At 42.8% G+C, this 12,794-nt stretch overlaps 1 protein-coding gene across 2 annotated transcripts in view; it reads right to left on the bottom strand.

Moving 5' to 3' along the window:
• Positions 1-12,794, bottom strand: part of STARD13 (StAR-related lipid transfer (START) domain containing 13) — a 113,084-nt gene that overhangs the window by 10,196 nt on the left and 90,094 nt on the right. Inside the window, exons 7-8 of one of the 2 annotated variants that reach the window (XM_012642145.1) lie at positions 11,518-11,677; positions 3,744-3,942 (exon numbers count right to left, since the gene is read on the bottom strand). In XM_012642145.1, the coding sequence (XP_012497599.1) occupies positions 3,744-3,942; positions 11,518-11,677 (359 nt within the window). Of the gene's footprint in view, positions 1-3,232; positions 3,943-11,517; positions 11,678-12,794 lie in introns of those variants that run through there. The other variant, XM_012642146.1, reaches the window with a different exon arrangement.

The following is a 12,794-nucleotide window of genomic DNA, read 5'->3' on the forward strand; positions in this document are numbered from 1 at the left end:
TCTGTCCTTCCGCATTGTCATGTAGGAGGATCTGCCACCCCAGGGCTGGCCACACTCCTGGCCCTGGTCATTCAGCAACTCCGAATTCCTGGAAAAGTCTGACCATGCACCCGGCATTCTGAAACCTACCCACCCCCACCGTGTCCACTGTGTGCTGGCATAAGATACACCTGGGTTCACAGAGACGCGCCACTCTGTTAAAACTACAGGAAAACCATTTTCTTTTTTCTTGCTTGTGCTGAAGCAAAAACAGATACCACTAATGATTTGAAGCTTGTGAGAGGTGTTATAATTTCAGCTTGAGCCACTGGACTGTTTTAAAATATGCTGGTACAGGCAAGCTGTCTAGGGTGTATACATTGTTTAACTTTAGATTACTAAACGTCTCTTCCATGCCAACATCTTCCCCCATGCCATCATTTTTGAAGAGTCACCTGTCACCTCTATATATTGTTTCAATTTCCTTTCTATTCACTTGTTTTTTTATCGCTCAGAAAATACCTTCTGTCCATTTTTTTCTACTAAAAATGCTTGAAAAGGTCAATTATTCATCTCTAAATTGAGCATTTGTTTGGGATCCTGTCCTTTTTGACCTTTCTGCTACAAACCACACTGCTGTGGGTCCTGCTCCTCTCTTGGCTCTCAGGAGACTATTCTAGATCTGCATTTCTAAGTACTGAAAATTTTCAACTATGTGCATGGCTGTTGGCACCTCAAAGTCAGCCTTCTGTGGATTCTGAACACCTCTCTCTCCCCTGCCCCAGATCAGCTCCCTTCTCCCCATCACCTTCCACATTCTCTCTTTTTTTTTTTTTTTGAGACAGAGTCTTACTCTGTTGTCCTGGGTAGAGTGCAGTAGCATCATCATAGCTCACTGCAACCTCAAACTTCTAGGCTCAAGCAATCCTCCTGCCTCAGCCTCCCAAGTAGCTGGGTCTACAAGTGTGTGCCACGACGCCTGGTTAATTTTTCTATTTCCAGTAGAGATGGGGTCTCGCTCTTGCTCAGGCTGCTCTCAAACTCCTGTGCTCAAGCAATCCTCCTGCCTCAGCCTCCCAGAGTGCTAGGATTACAGGCGTGAGCCACTGCACCCGGGCTACCTTCCACATTCTCTCAGTCATCAAGCATTAAAATCTTACGGATGTCTTTGATCCCTCCATCCTTCTCCCTCCTGTGGACTGGTAGGCTTCAAATATTTTCATTACCCACCCATCACTCCATCTGAGTTTATCGTTCGATGAAAGCTCAAGAAGTGGCAGAGCTGACAACAGAAGTGCCCTGCAGTGCTGGAGGAGGAACGGTTCCCCTCCGCCCAGGAGCAGCTTGGAAACTTTGACTCTAGGGGCTTTCCACGAATATCTTATTTCCAGTCTCACTGCTGGAGATCACTGCAGGTAATCCAGAGCCTCAATTAGCGTGCTAACTCCCTGACCCTCTGTTCTCATCTGGTACGGTTCACCTCTAACAGCTTCCTGGGTCACGAGCACAGTGTTGACGGACCTGACCCTTGTGGCAGACACAAGGTTGGCCACCTACCCAATATCCACTCTCCCCGTCTTCCTCACTAAGAAAGCTCACGTTCTGTTCAGGTGTGGGCTGCAACGTACTCGGGGGAACGGGCCCCTCCCTGATACCCAGCAATGACCCATGCTGGCCTGAACCAAAAGTGATAATCATGTTCCTCTTTTCACAGTGGTTGGTTTAGGGGAGAAGTTGTAAATCATTTCTGGCCAAGGGCATCAAGAAAAAAGCTAGGAGCTTCTCCAAGATTTACCTCTCTGATAAAAAGAGGCATATGCCCAAGGAGATGTGCTTTCACTCTTTTCTTGCCTTTGAATGTGATTTTGTGAAGATGTCACGATCCTGAGTTGTGGCAGTCGTATTGTGACCACTGGGGGAAAGCCCGGAGAAGCTGATTTAGCCCTGGCATCTCTGAGCTGTGAAATTACTCGACTACAAAATAATTTAATTCCAGATTTCTTGTCATGTGAGATAATAAAATGTTTAAACAATAGTTTGTTGGATTTTTGGTTCTGTCTTTATAGCTGGGAGCATTGTAACAGGTAAGTCCCTCAGCAACACCTCAGGGTTCCCTAATACTTAATGAATCAAGTCTAAACTCCTTGTCCTAACACTCAAGGTCCTTCATTATATGGCCCCAGCCTAATTTTTCAGTGTCATTTGGTGTCACCTTGCACATTTACCGTACATGCAAGCCAGACGACCACCCTGCACTCTGCTGATCCATGCCCGTGTTACTTTCTTCCCCAGAACGTGCTCCTCACATATCTCACCTTCAGCTGTCACTTTCTCCACCAAGCCCTCATTGCTCATCTCAACTTCCTGGGACTCATCTTTGTAACGTTTTTTGGAATTTCTCCAACCTTGTTGTGTGGCAGTTACTTATGTCCATGCCTCATCTCTCTCAGTTGTAAGAACCTTAAGAGCAGAGAGTGAGTCTCACCCACCCATATGCTCTGCCACGCTCGGCACCGTGCCCCATACAGAAGCCGCACTCGATAAATGTTTGCTCAGCTAAAATAAAGCTCTGCTTTGATCTAGCTTCTTGCTTGTGAGTCTCAGAAAGGGCCAAAGGCATTTATCTCTTAGAAATCATCTGGCTTTAGCCCTAGACTAGTATCAACTGTAACCCAAGAACTGATTAAACTTCCAAACCATACTTCCAAGCCATAAGGGAGGCTTAATTGAAAAATGCAGTTCAATCTCTCGTGGCGACAACATGAACTCTGTGTTTGGGCTCTAGCAATGTATATCATTCATTTAACTTAACCTATTCACTTTGACAAAATAATATTTATTTAGTAGGTTGCCACTTTAATCTGTTTTTACAACTGGTACTGATTACGATCCTTTCTGAGTTTGAAATATTATAGACTCTTTAAACACATTTCGTACAGAATTCTCTAGAGCAGGGATCTTCTTCAAATTGGATCAATTCCATGTCAAGATCCATTTCAGGTATATTTTGCTGAAAACTCAGAGTCCATGGGCCAAATGTTTTTTCAAGAAATTGGGACCTAGGCCATCAAAATAATTCATAATCCTAACATTATTGTATCTAGAAAAGAATCATGTGTTTATTTCTAATATCCCCCATTGTAACTGCCTTTAGTAGGATATACTTAATTAACAATTGTTATTTTCAATGATTATTTCAATTTTATGGGCTTGCTGAGAACTACCGATTTAATATCACTTAAAAAATTCCAAGTGAAAATATAAATTATTTGGATTAAGCTTAAGCCTTTGGTTTGGTTACTTTTCACCAAGTAAAATACATTGTATTAAAATGTTCTCACTTTTTATTTCTAGTTATTTTAATAAATGTCACTTTGAATTTCCTATAGCCCAAGGAAATGCCTATTTTTTAAAAAATTAAATAAGTTTTAATAAATACGTGCATACAAAGCAACCTCTATTGTTCCCTTTTCATTTTAAATTTATTCTAAGTATTTTGAAAGTTCATTTTAGATCTTACACAAAACTCTATAGAGAAGGAATATTTTGATGTCAAAAAAGGTATTTTCAAATGCATAAAAATGGCCTGGAGGTTTCCATAACAAACTTCAAACAAAGGTTACTTCTGGAGAGGAGAGTAGGAGCATACACTTCTTTATGAATTCAAATATTATTCGTCTAATTAAAATGTAATCAGGAGGGAGTTATTTTTTGTGAAAGTGGACGAGGCTCGCGAGAACCCCCATCTCATGGTTTCCACTTACACTGGTAGATGTGGAGGAAGGTCTCGCTGAGCTTGCTGGTGAACAGAGGCTCAGGGAGGTCCCTGAAGAACTGCTTCACCATGTCGGCCACGTCGTAAGCGGACTGATCTTCGTAGCTGACGTTCTCAGGGAAGTTTTCGTTCATCTGGCGAAGGGCATGGATGCGAGACTTCACTCCCGACTTGCGAAAAAGACCCACCTGAAAGAAGCCACAGGGATGCATCAGCCAGGGCGCCTGTCCCTGACCCCTTGGGTGTGATGGGAAAGCAGGGCACCATGACGGGAATTGCCTCTCGGTTAGTACATTCTGGATTACCAGTGTAGCGACTGTCGGCAGTAGCCGAACACGAACATCTTCTATAAAACGAAGGTAAGAAAAATACCCACCTCCCAGGGCCATCATGGAGACTAAATGAGGAAATAGACATGAACGTGCTTTGTGACCTGTCAAGTCTTATAGCACCGTAGATGCTATTATTTTACCCTTTTATTCAGCAAGTGGTGATTAAACACCCACTGTGTACCAGGCATATTTAGAGTTGCTAGGAGTCACAGACAAAATCCCCTGCCCTCTAGCGTTTATACTTCCGTGGGGATTTTCAGAAAGCCGGTCAACGGGAGGTTTGGTGGAAATAAGTGAGTGGCGGACGCAGGGATCCCACCTAGGCAGCCACATCCTGTGCCCCTTTAGGGGAGGGTTTATGGGGAATATGTTCATGAAACAAAATAATATCGTAAGCATGTGTTTTGATTTAAGGGTCTTATTTGCTTTCCCTTCTTTGGAATCCTTGTCACTCACCAGCATGTTTCTCATATTGTGCCTGGCACTTGCTACTCTACCTGGTTCGTTATCGTGTGTATAATCTTTGGCTCTAGTGAGAATGATTTCTGGGTGGCTTTTTTTCAGACTTCAAGATAATGTCACAGCTTGCCCTTTCATCCTAGGGCTTAGGCTCCTCCCCTGCCTGAAAGGTAAATGGGGGCCGATAAGGCACCCAAGAGAATTAAGCTCTAGGCCCTCTCGAGGCCCCTCCCACTCTGGATTTGCCTCTATCTAAAGAACTGAGCTTTTCTGGGAGCCCTGGTTTATAGTGGAATAATACGTCTGCTATTTGTTAGATGCCTGTAAGGCATGGAGTTGCTCAAAACTCTCTCCTTCAACCCTCAGTTTCCACTGCTCTCATTCCTGGTGGCTCACCGGTCAGCCCGCTTCTGCAAAGCAAGGTGGGACCTTCTGAGGGGTCCAACAGGACCCCTGCTAGAACGGCCACTGCTCTTCCTCCCTATACCTGGATACATGCATGAGCGTTGGTCATCTCGTCAGCCACTCTGTGTGCCCAGCTGGCCTCCACTCGAGTTCAGGTGTCTGAGGAGGCTCTCTTGATTGTTGCTACCAATGGACAGCAGCCCTAATTCTTTTACACTGCAGTAACAGCAAGGGAAGAATTCCAAGCCATTGGAGAACACTCAGGTTTTTGCATGTCAGCTGCACGGATCACCAGGGAAATTACTCACTGCTACTTTTTGTGGCCGTAAAAACAGAATTCTTAGTCATACGTCTTTGCACTCCAAAGCTTATTACCCTAATCTCACCAATCAGGATATTCAGATGTATTGTCACTTAAAACGTTAATTATCTCCTTTTTTATTCTTAAAGTTTACAATGTCTAGAAAATACAAAACTTTGCCATACTTAGAGGACTTGCCATGAAGAATCTAAAGAACAATTTACCTTCCTTTATCTGGCAACTACTTCAAATTTCATCAAAGTGCGTGGGAAGAAAGCATTTACTGTCAAAAAGAAAAAAAAAAGAATTCAAGATATCAAATGAGTGATTATTGAAGTGAGATCCACCTTCAATTTGTTTATATCCTCAACTTCTCTAATTCTGGAAGGAGGCCCAGAACTGTACACACCACAAGGCTGGGCTGCACAGGAGTTCTCAGAAGCTAAATGCCCCGAAGGTGAATTCTTACATGTGACTCACAAATATTTATCCTCACGTGAGTCGGTATTATTCCATTAGGGAAGAATTCCTATTTTTTTTTAACAGCAGAGAAATATTGATTGGGATCTATAAAAAGAATAAAGTAGACAGTGTTTGTGTTTAAATTGTTGAGCACATTCCTCTTTTGCCTACTGTGTCTTGCGGGCTGTTCCCGGATACACACTGATGTGCATGCAGACACACATCCCGGCGATGCTATCTTTGTATTGTTCAATTTCCAAGTTTCTTTCTCGTTTCAGCAAATATTGTTATTTTAATTATTTTAGACATGTCTGGAGCTTTCCAGCTGTGGTCTCTGAGCTGCTTGTTCTGACTCAGATCTCAAGATGTCCAGAGGGTTGTCAGGGATTTATTTGTTCTCTCTCAAATTCTGACGATAACCTTCCCACCCCACCCTTATCTTCCAGGGGATGTGGGAAATATCTGTGGGTTTTGTGGATTTTTGTTGGAAGCTCAGAAGGAAATTTGTTTCCTAAACCTAATAAAGAAAAGGTGGTCTCAAATCAGATCAGATTCCAGAAGTAGTAGCTGAGAATGGCAGAGGGGAAAGATGGAAAGCACCCTGGTCTTCAAAGATAACAATGAGCTGATGAAGGGACTAACTCTGGAACCATCCTGACTTTTTGTTATTGTTAACGTGAGATCATGAATTTCCTATTGTTTAAGCCATTTTTGGCTGGGGCTTCTATTGGTTGCTGCGGAAAGCCCCAGGACACAGTAAGTAGAAGGTCCTTCCAATGGCCTAGCGGTCCTGAGACCAGAGGAGAGCTTCCTCTGTCTGTCCTCCTAGAGCAACACTGGGTGATGGCACAAGGGATTGCCAGTAATTATTTCTTCTTCAACAACTTTCCAAAGCAAGGGTAAAATCTGCATTTTTGACTAGAGTTTTTTCCCAAGTAAAACATGGAGAACTGAAGAAATCATTGCTTTTCCTTCTTGTCACAGCTGATGGGAAGCAGCCCCAGACCCCTCAGCTGCATTACGAGGAAGACGCCAGGAGGGCAAAATGTCTTTAATTTGCCTCTGTATCTGTCACCCATGAGTGGGTGGCCTGGGCAGTGACATAGGGCCCCACACTTGGTTTAATGTGCTGCTGTCCCCATTTTGAAATTCTCAATAATTTATTAATATGAACAAGAGATCCCAAATTTTCATTCTGTACTGAGTTCTGCCAACTACGCGGCCTGGATACGCTGTCTAGAAAGGAGAGAACGGCCGTCAGCAACACAGAGTTCATTGGAAGCATCTCTCTTGCCTGTGATTTCTCTTTTCCTTTTAACACACTGACTGCCACACTAGAAAAAAATTGTTTTCCTTGGGGCCACGGTGTTTTATTACAAAAACAGAATAAAACTTCGAAAACAAAAGGATCCTTTCTAATTTAATGAAAAAAATTGTTATTTTTTATTGTTTTCTGTGCGTGAGTTATATGCAACTTGAAAAACAGTTCACGTGGCCCCCAAGGTGAAGAGATGTGTGAGTTACATATGCTTCACAGGGCCCCGGGCTCAAAATCAGCGTGAGTTAAATGCAACTCACATGGCAGTTAACGTGTTAAAAGTAAAAGGATGAGTGATGAGTGTTCCCTTGGTCCAGTTTCCCTGTCCTCTCTCTTTTGTCTTCCACTGAAAAACCCAGCTATGAAAAAGTGAGGACTTGCGGTATGATTTAAACGGATGAGCCCAGAGCATCACTGTTTCTGAGGTGGGCACCAGGCCAAATAATGAGCAGGCAGAGGGGCAGGGGACACTTGTAGTGAGGATGAAGTGTCTTCCCAGCATAATTACGCTTTTAAAGCTTACTGTTCTATGAGGGGGAGAGGTTGAGCATGAGTGCTGCATTAGAATTCAAATTTCATCGAAATAATATTAAATCTCCTCCTTGGCATCCTGTTTATGCTAATTCTTTTGGACTTAATGATGTTTATCAGGACTTACATTTCCTCTTCTTTAGAAGTGTGCTCAGCTAATGAAGAAAGGTTGGTTTTGTTCCGAAAGAGAAAGATTCATAGGAAGCGCATGCAGTGGGTTGCAGGTTTAGCCACTCACTGCAGCCACTTCATATTCATCAGGCCCTGGGTATAACCTAGCCTCTGTGCACAGCTGATTTAGAGCAGAAATAAAAGCTCAAACAACAAAGCAAGGCTCCTCTCCTACATTACTATGTCTGAATACAAATGGTTCATAATTGAAGGCTAAAATTCCTCATTTCATCCGCAGCCAGCTGCAAGGGATGCAATAGATACTCTGTGCTGGGCCGTATGCAAGCATCGTGTATGTCATAAAAGTGTTTCAGCCCTTGGAGCTGGGTTCCACTGTTTGAGTGCTTATGCTCAGTATGCGGGGAACAGGACCAACGCACTGCAGGAAGCCTCCTCCCTGGTCCAGTGTGGCTTAGAGGGAGGATGCTTGGAGGCGTGCTGGTCCTCTGTGACTCTGAGGCTGTGATCTCAGGGCCCAGTGTAGACCTTTCTCTTTCCAACCCGAGGAGGTGCTGTTGGTGAGGAAAGAGAGTTCGTTTTGGGCTGATTTCCTTTTCACTCTCACTTCACTCTCTTTCGGATTCGCTCACTTTCATTTGCTCTTCCTTGCTCCTAAATCTCTGGGACGCTCTTCCTCCTGAGCCAGGTGTTCTCTGATTCTTCTTTATGTTTTTCCAGTTTTCCCATGTTCCCTTCCCATTACCACCCTCCTTTCTCATGGGGGCTGGGGGTGGCCTCTGCGAGCTTCCCACGCTGTGTGACAAGGAAAGGGAGGGACACACAAGGCGGGAAGCCCTGCCAGGGCCCGGTGCTTCATAAAAGAGTGACTGGCTGCAGTGACAGTCCCTTTGACGCCCTGCAGATTCTTACTGTGAGTGACACAAGAGAAGCATGGCTTTATCCATTTTGGTTACATTTAGAATCAGTATTTATGTCCTTGAAATCAGTCTTTTTCCTACAAAGCTCTGCCAGCACTGTTTTTCAGCATGGTATTCTTCCTCTAGATTTAAAAAATAGACTTGACGCGGACGCTGGGAATAAGGCAGTGAGCAGGGATGGAGGGGGTTCTGGTGCCACTGTCCCTCTCTCTATGTGTGGGACTTTGCTTCAGAAGGGAGACTGGCCCCAGCAACAGCAGTGATACTGCTGCTACACAGTATTCAGAATCTACGGGAGGCGGGATTGGTTTACATTCTATGCTAAAGATTCGGTGGTGAGTGGAACGGCGGTATTACAATTCATTTATTTATGCCCAACCTTGTTCAAGAAAGAATTCGAGTGACTTACAATAACCTATAAAATACAATAAGATATAATTAAATTAAAGATAATAGATAAGAAAATCACAGCAAAAGGAAAATAAAGATAGGAAAGGGAAGCTGAAACTAGGGGTGAGGTCGACGCAGAAAATTCATGCCAAAAAATTACACATTTTTACTACGGGCAGAATACATAGTAATTTGACTCCAAGCTTTCTAGCAGCCAACACAGAGAGGAAAACACTCCCAAGTGAATGAATTTAGTGTCCATAATATTAAAAAACAGACTAGTTGTCCAAAAGAAACACAATGCTTTCGGATGCTGAGGCCAGAAAAAAAATTCTCCCTCCCATTTTCACTGTATGTGACATAAACGACCAAACAGTCTGACAGTGAATCACCAACGAGTTGTGTGGGGCCACTTCTTAAAGTATCCCTCAGCGCTGGAACCGGCATCACCCCGAAGTCCGCTGGGGAAGAGCAAGTAAGGAGCAGCCGTAGGGTGCAGTGGTTAGAAACCTGAACTCTGGAGTTAGACAGATTTGCAAGCAAGTGTTGGCTCCACCATCATGAGCTGGGCATCACACCACCCAGGGTGGGCGTGGGATCAAGTGAGGCAGTGAACACAGAACACTTAGTACGAGTGCTTGAAACATGCGAGGGAGTCCAGAGAGGTTATTGGTATTGAGCTAATGGCGTAGATAGACTGCATTTTCTTTAAGCATTCCCGAACAAACACTGTTTTCGCCTAATGGAGCTTTTGCTGATAAGCATCAGCTGGCTTGGCTTTTGGAGCAAAACATTCTCTGTGCTTGGTAAAGGGCTTTTAGAGAGCCAAGAGGGAGGTGAGTCTGATACATACCCTTACAGAAACTGAGAAGCCTGGAAAAACATGTGTTTGAATAAGAAGCAACTCTCCATAAAACACAATCTTGGGTCTGGACCAATAAACCAACAAAAGTACAATTGAGGCCATGACGTAGATGCCAAAGGGCATGGCTGCAATACTTTTAGCATTGGAAAAGAGATTAGATTGGCCATTCCCAAATATTCACCAGCATCTACCTCTTCAAAAATTTTTCTCAGTAAAACACTTATAAAATCTACTTTGAATAAGGTATGGTTTTGGTGAAGCCTCTAAAATTAAAAAAAAAAATCAAAATTTATGCTTAAGTAACCAGATTCAGTGAATTACTCTATTGGGACATGATTCACATGTCAATTACTGTTGGGACATCTGCCCAAGAAAAGCTCCCTAGAAAAGTAGTTTGTCGCCCTTATTTCTGAGAAATAAGAGGCAAGCTATTAAGGCCATTTCTCAAAACAAAATGGCCATCATCACAACAACAGTGACAGCAGCCACCCCACCCTCTCCTATGACATCTAAAAATGGAAAAATGTATACTTTTATATTCTCTAAATTAGAAGGGGGAGGGGACAAAGGGGCTCATGCACTGGATTTCATCAGAGATGGTTTCAAATGAAGTAACTCCTGTTTTGCTCCACTGAGAACTAGTATCTGATTCATCAAGAGACCAGCCTGACTTTAAGTGAGATCTCAGTATTGGGGTCTCTACAAGCATCGGCAACCAGGATCTTTGAGTTCATGTAACTTAGCTCTTCCCTGTCTACTGAGCCCAGGGTAAATCAATAAAAAGTGCAAATAATCTTAGGTTGGTACAGATTTCTGCATGGCATTAAAGAGTATGATGGACAAAGCCTATTACAGAATAGTTGCCTGAAAACATCCCCACTATTCAAGGTTGCAATTTATAAATTAGGAACCTGGCTGTTACTTCGGACAGAATATCTAAGAAACTAATGGGTGCTACTATGGAGGAACAAAGGCTTTGCTTTGTAAATTACAAGATGGGCTGCGCTCTAGACTTAATCACAGTCCACCATTATGGTGGTCTCCAAAGAGTCCTGGAGGCAGAAAATGATCTCTGAATATTTTGTTTAGTTTGAATTTTTAATCAACCCTATAAAAGGAGAGGATATTTGATTTAGCTGATACTGTTTTCATTGTTTACTTGCACATTTTAAAAAGATGTGAAAAGAAGCCTATCTTTGGTTTAAGTTTTACTGGTCTTGGTGCCACTTCAAAAAAAAAAAAAACTGATGAAGGGAGACATGAAAACCTAATTCTGTTTTCAAAAGTAGTATAACAGGGATAAAAGAATGCTGTGAAATCAACGGTGACATTGGAACAATAATTAAAAAGGAAATGCAGTACCTAGCTTAACTCCAGTTTCTAGGGAATGCAAATTAGACATCACAGGAACAAATTATTAACGTTAACTTTCTGCAGTCACTCTAGGGTGTCATTTCAGTTGCCAGTGAGGAAATAGCCTCAAATAGCTTCACAAGGATGTAGCCTGTTCAAATTAAATATTGCCAGATAAAGGGTCACGATGCCTTCTTTTTTTTTTTTTTGTGAGGCATGTCTTGCCTGATTCTGGACAGATCTGACTCACTCTGGCACTCCATTCATCCAAGCCTGCACTGGGGATTTTCAGCCTTACCTGATCCAGGCAGTTGCTACGTAGATATCTCAGTGCTTGCTGAATACTCTGCGGCAGGGGCTGTCCCGTTCTCTGGACGTGGACTATGAGAGGAACGCCAAAGACAGCCTTGTCTTTGTAATCAGGAACTTTCATCCTCTTCATGAACTTTGGAACTGACCTAGAATTCACAGAAACCAGGTCATGCAAGCCCCTTGGGGCACCGTGCGGGGAGGGGCCGCGGACATAAGCGAGAGGGAAGCCAGGCTTTTGTTTGAATACCTGAGGCACAGGGGGAATTCAACATTCTCTCTAAAGTAATCACATTACGTGGCACTGCTACGTGGGGCCTTGTCTATGTGTTATCTGTAACTACCAACCAGCATGAGTCACGTTAGCAGAATGGATTTGTAGCTCTGTTTTCAAGTAAGTGGATAACCTTCCAATTTAATTGTGACTGACAAATCTCTCAAGTGACGAACACTTAAAATCCCCAACAAAACAAAACAAATTTAAAAATTACAAGAGGAAGAAGAAATCTGGTTGGGGTTGGGGGAGAAAGAAGAAGAGATAAGATGGACCATATTTTTTGGCCATATCCTTACTTTTCTAGATATGTAAGTGCCAGTTGGATTTTTTAAAGGGAATTTTAATACACAAGCATATATTGATTTGACCATGCAGTTAATAACCTTCTAAAATATTTTTATAAAAGCACCATCTATTTTTCTATATACACAATATATAACATCGGACAATTACTGACACATTTTGCATTTTTTCAAATCTATCAACTCATCTAAAATGGGTCCATGTTCAAGTTTTAACGTATGCTTTTGTCAATTCCTTATTACAAAGGTTTATTGCATATTCTTGTTTTTATTTGCCAGTGAAATAAAAGCAGAAACGAATTTGAAGAATTAAATGCCCTTTGAACGAATTAATGCTCTAAGTGGTGAGCTCTGCATCGGGCCAGAAGGTATAAGTGACAGATGTTTCTTTGCAAACTGCCAGAATTATTTTATGGCAAGTTTATTTTTATTCGCTCTGTTCACAATTAATCACCGTTTACTTGCCTTTTCTTTCTTTCTTGGAACCTGACTCCCTTCCCTGGAAACCAGCTGAGAGCTACAAATAAAGCAATGCTTCCCGCGGCCTCGCTCGCATCTGGGCAGCGGCAGAGCTGCACACATCACGCCCAGATCGCCAGCCAAGGCAACGAAGGGGCTCTTCAGAAATCAGCAAGCAAACGCTGAAGCTTTTGCATTCGCACCCTTAGCTCTAGAACCAAGGATGCC

This window comes from Propithecus coquereli, unplaced genomic scaffold, assembly GCF_000956105.1.
Source record: "Propithecus coquereli isolate 6110/MARCELLA unplaced genomic scaffold, Pcoq_1.0 Scaffold175, whole genome shotgun sequence".
Lineage (NCBI taxonomy): Eukaryota > Metazoa > Chordata > Mammalia > Primates > Indriidae > Propithecus > Propithecus coquereli.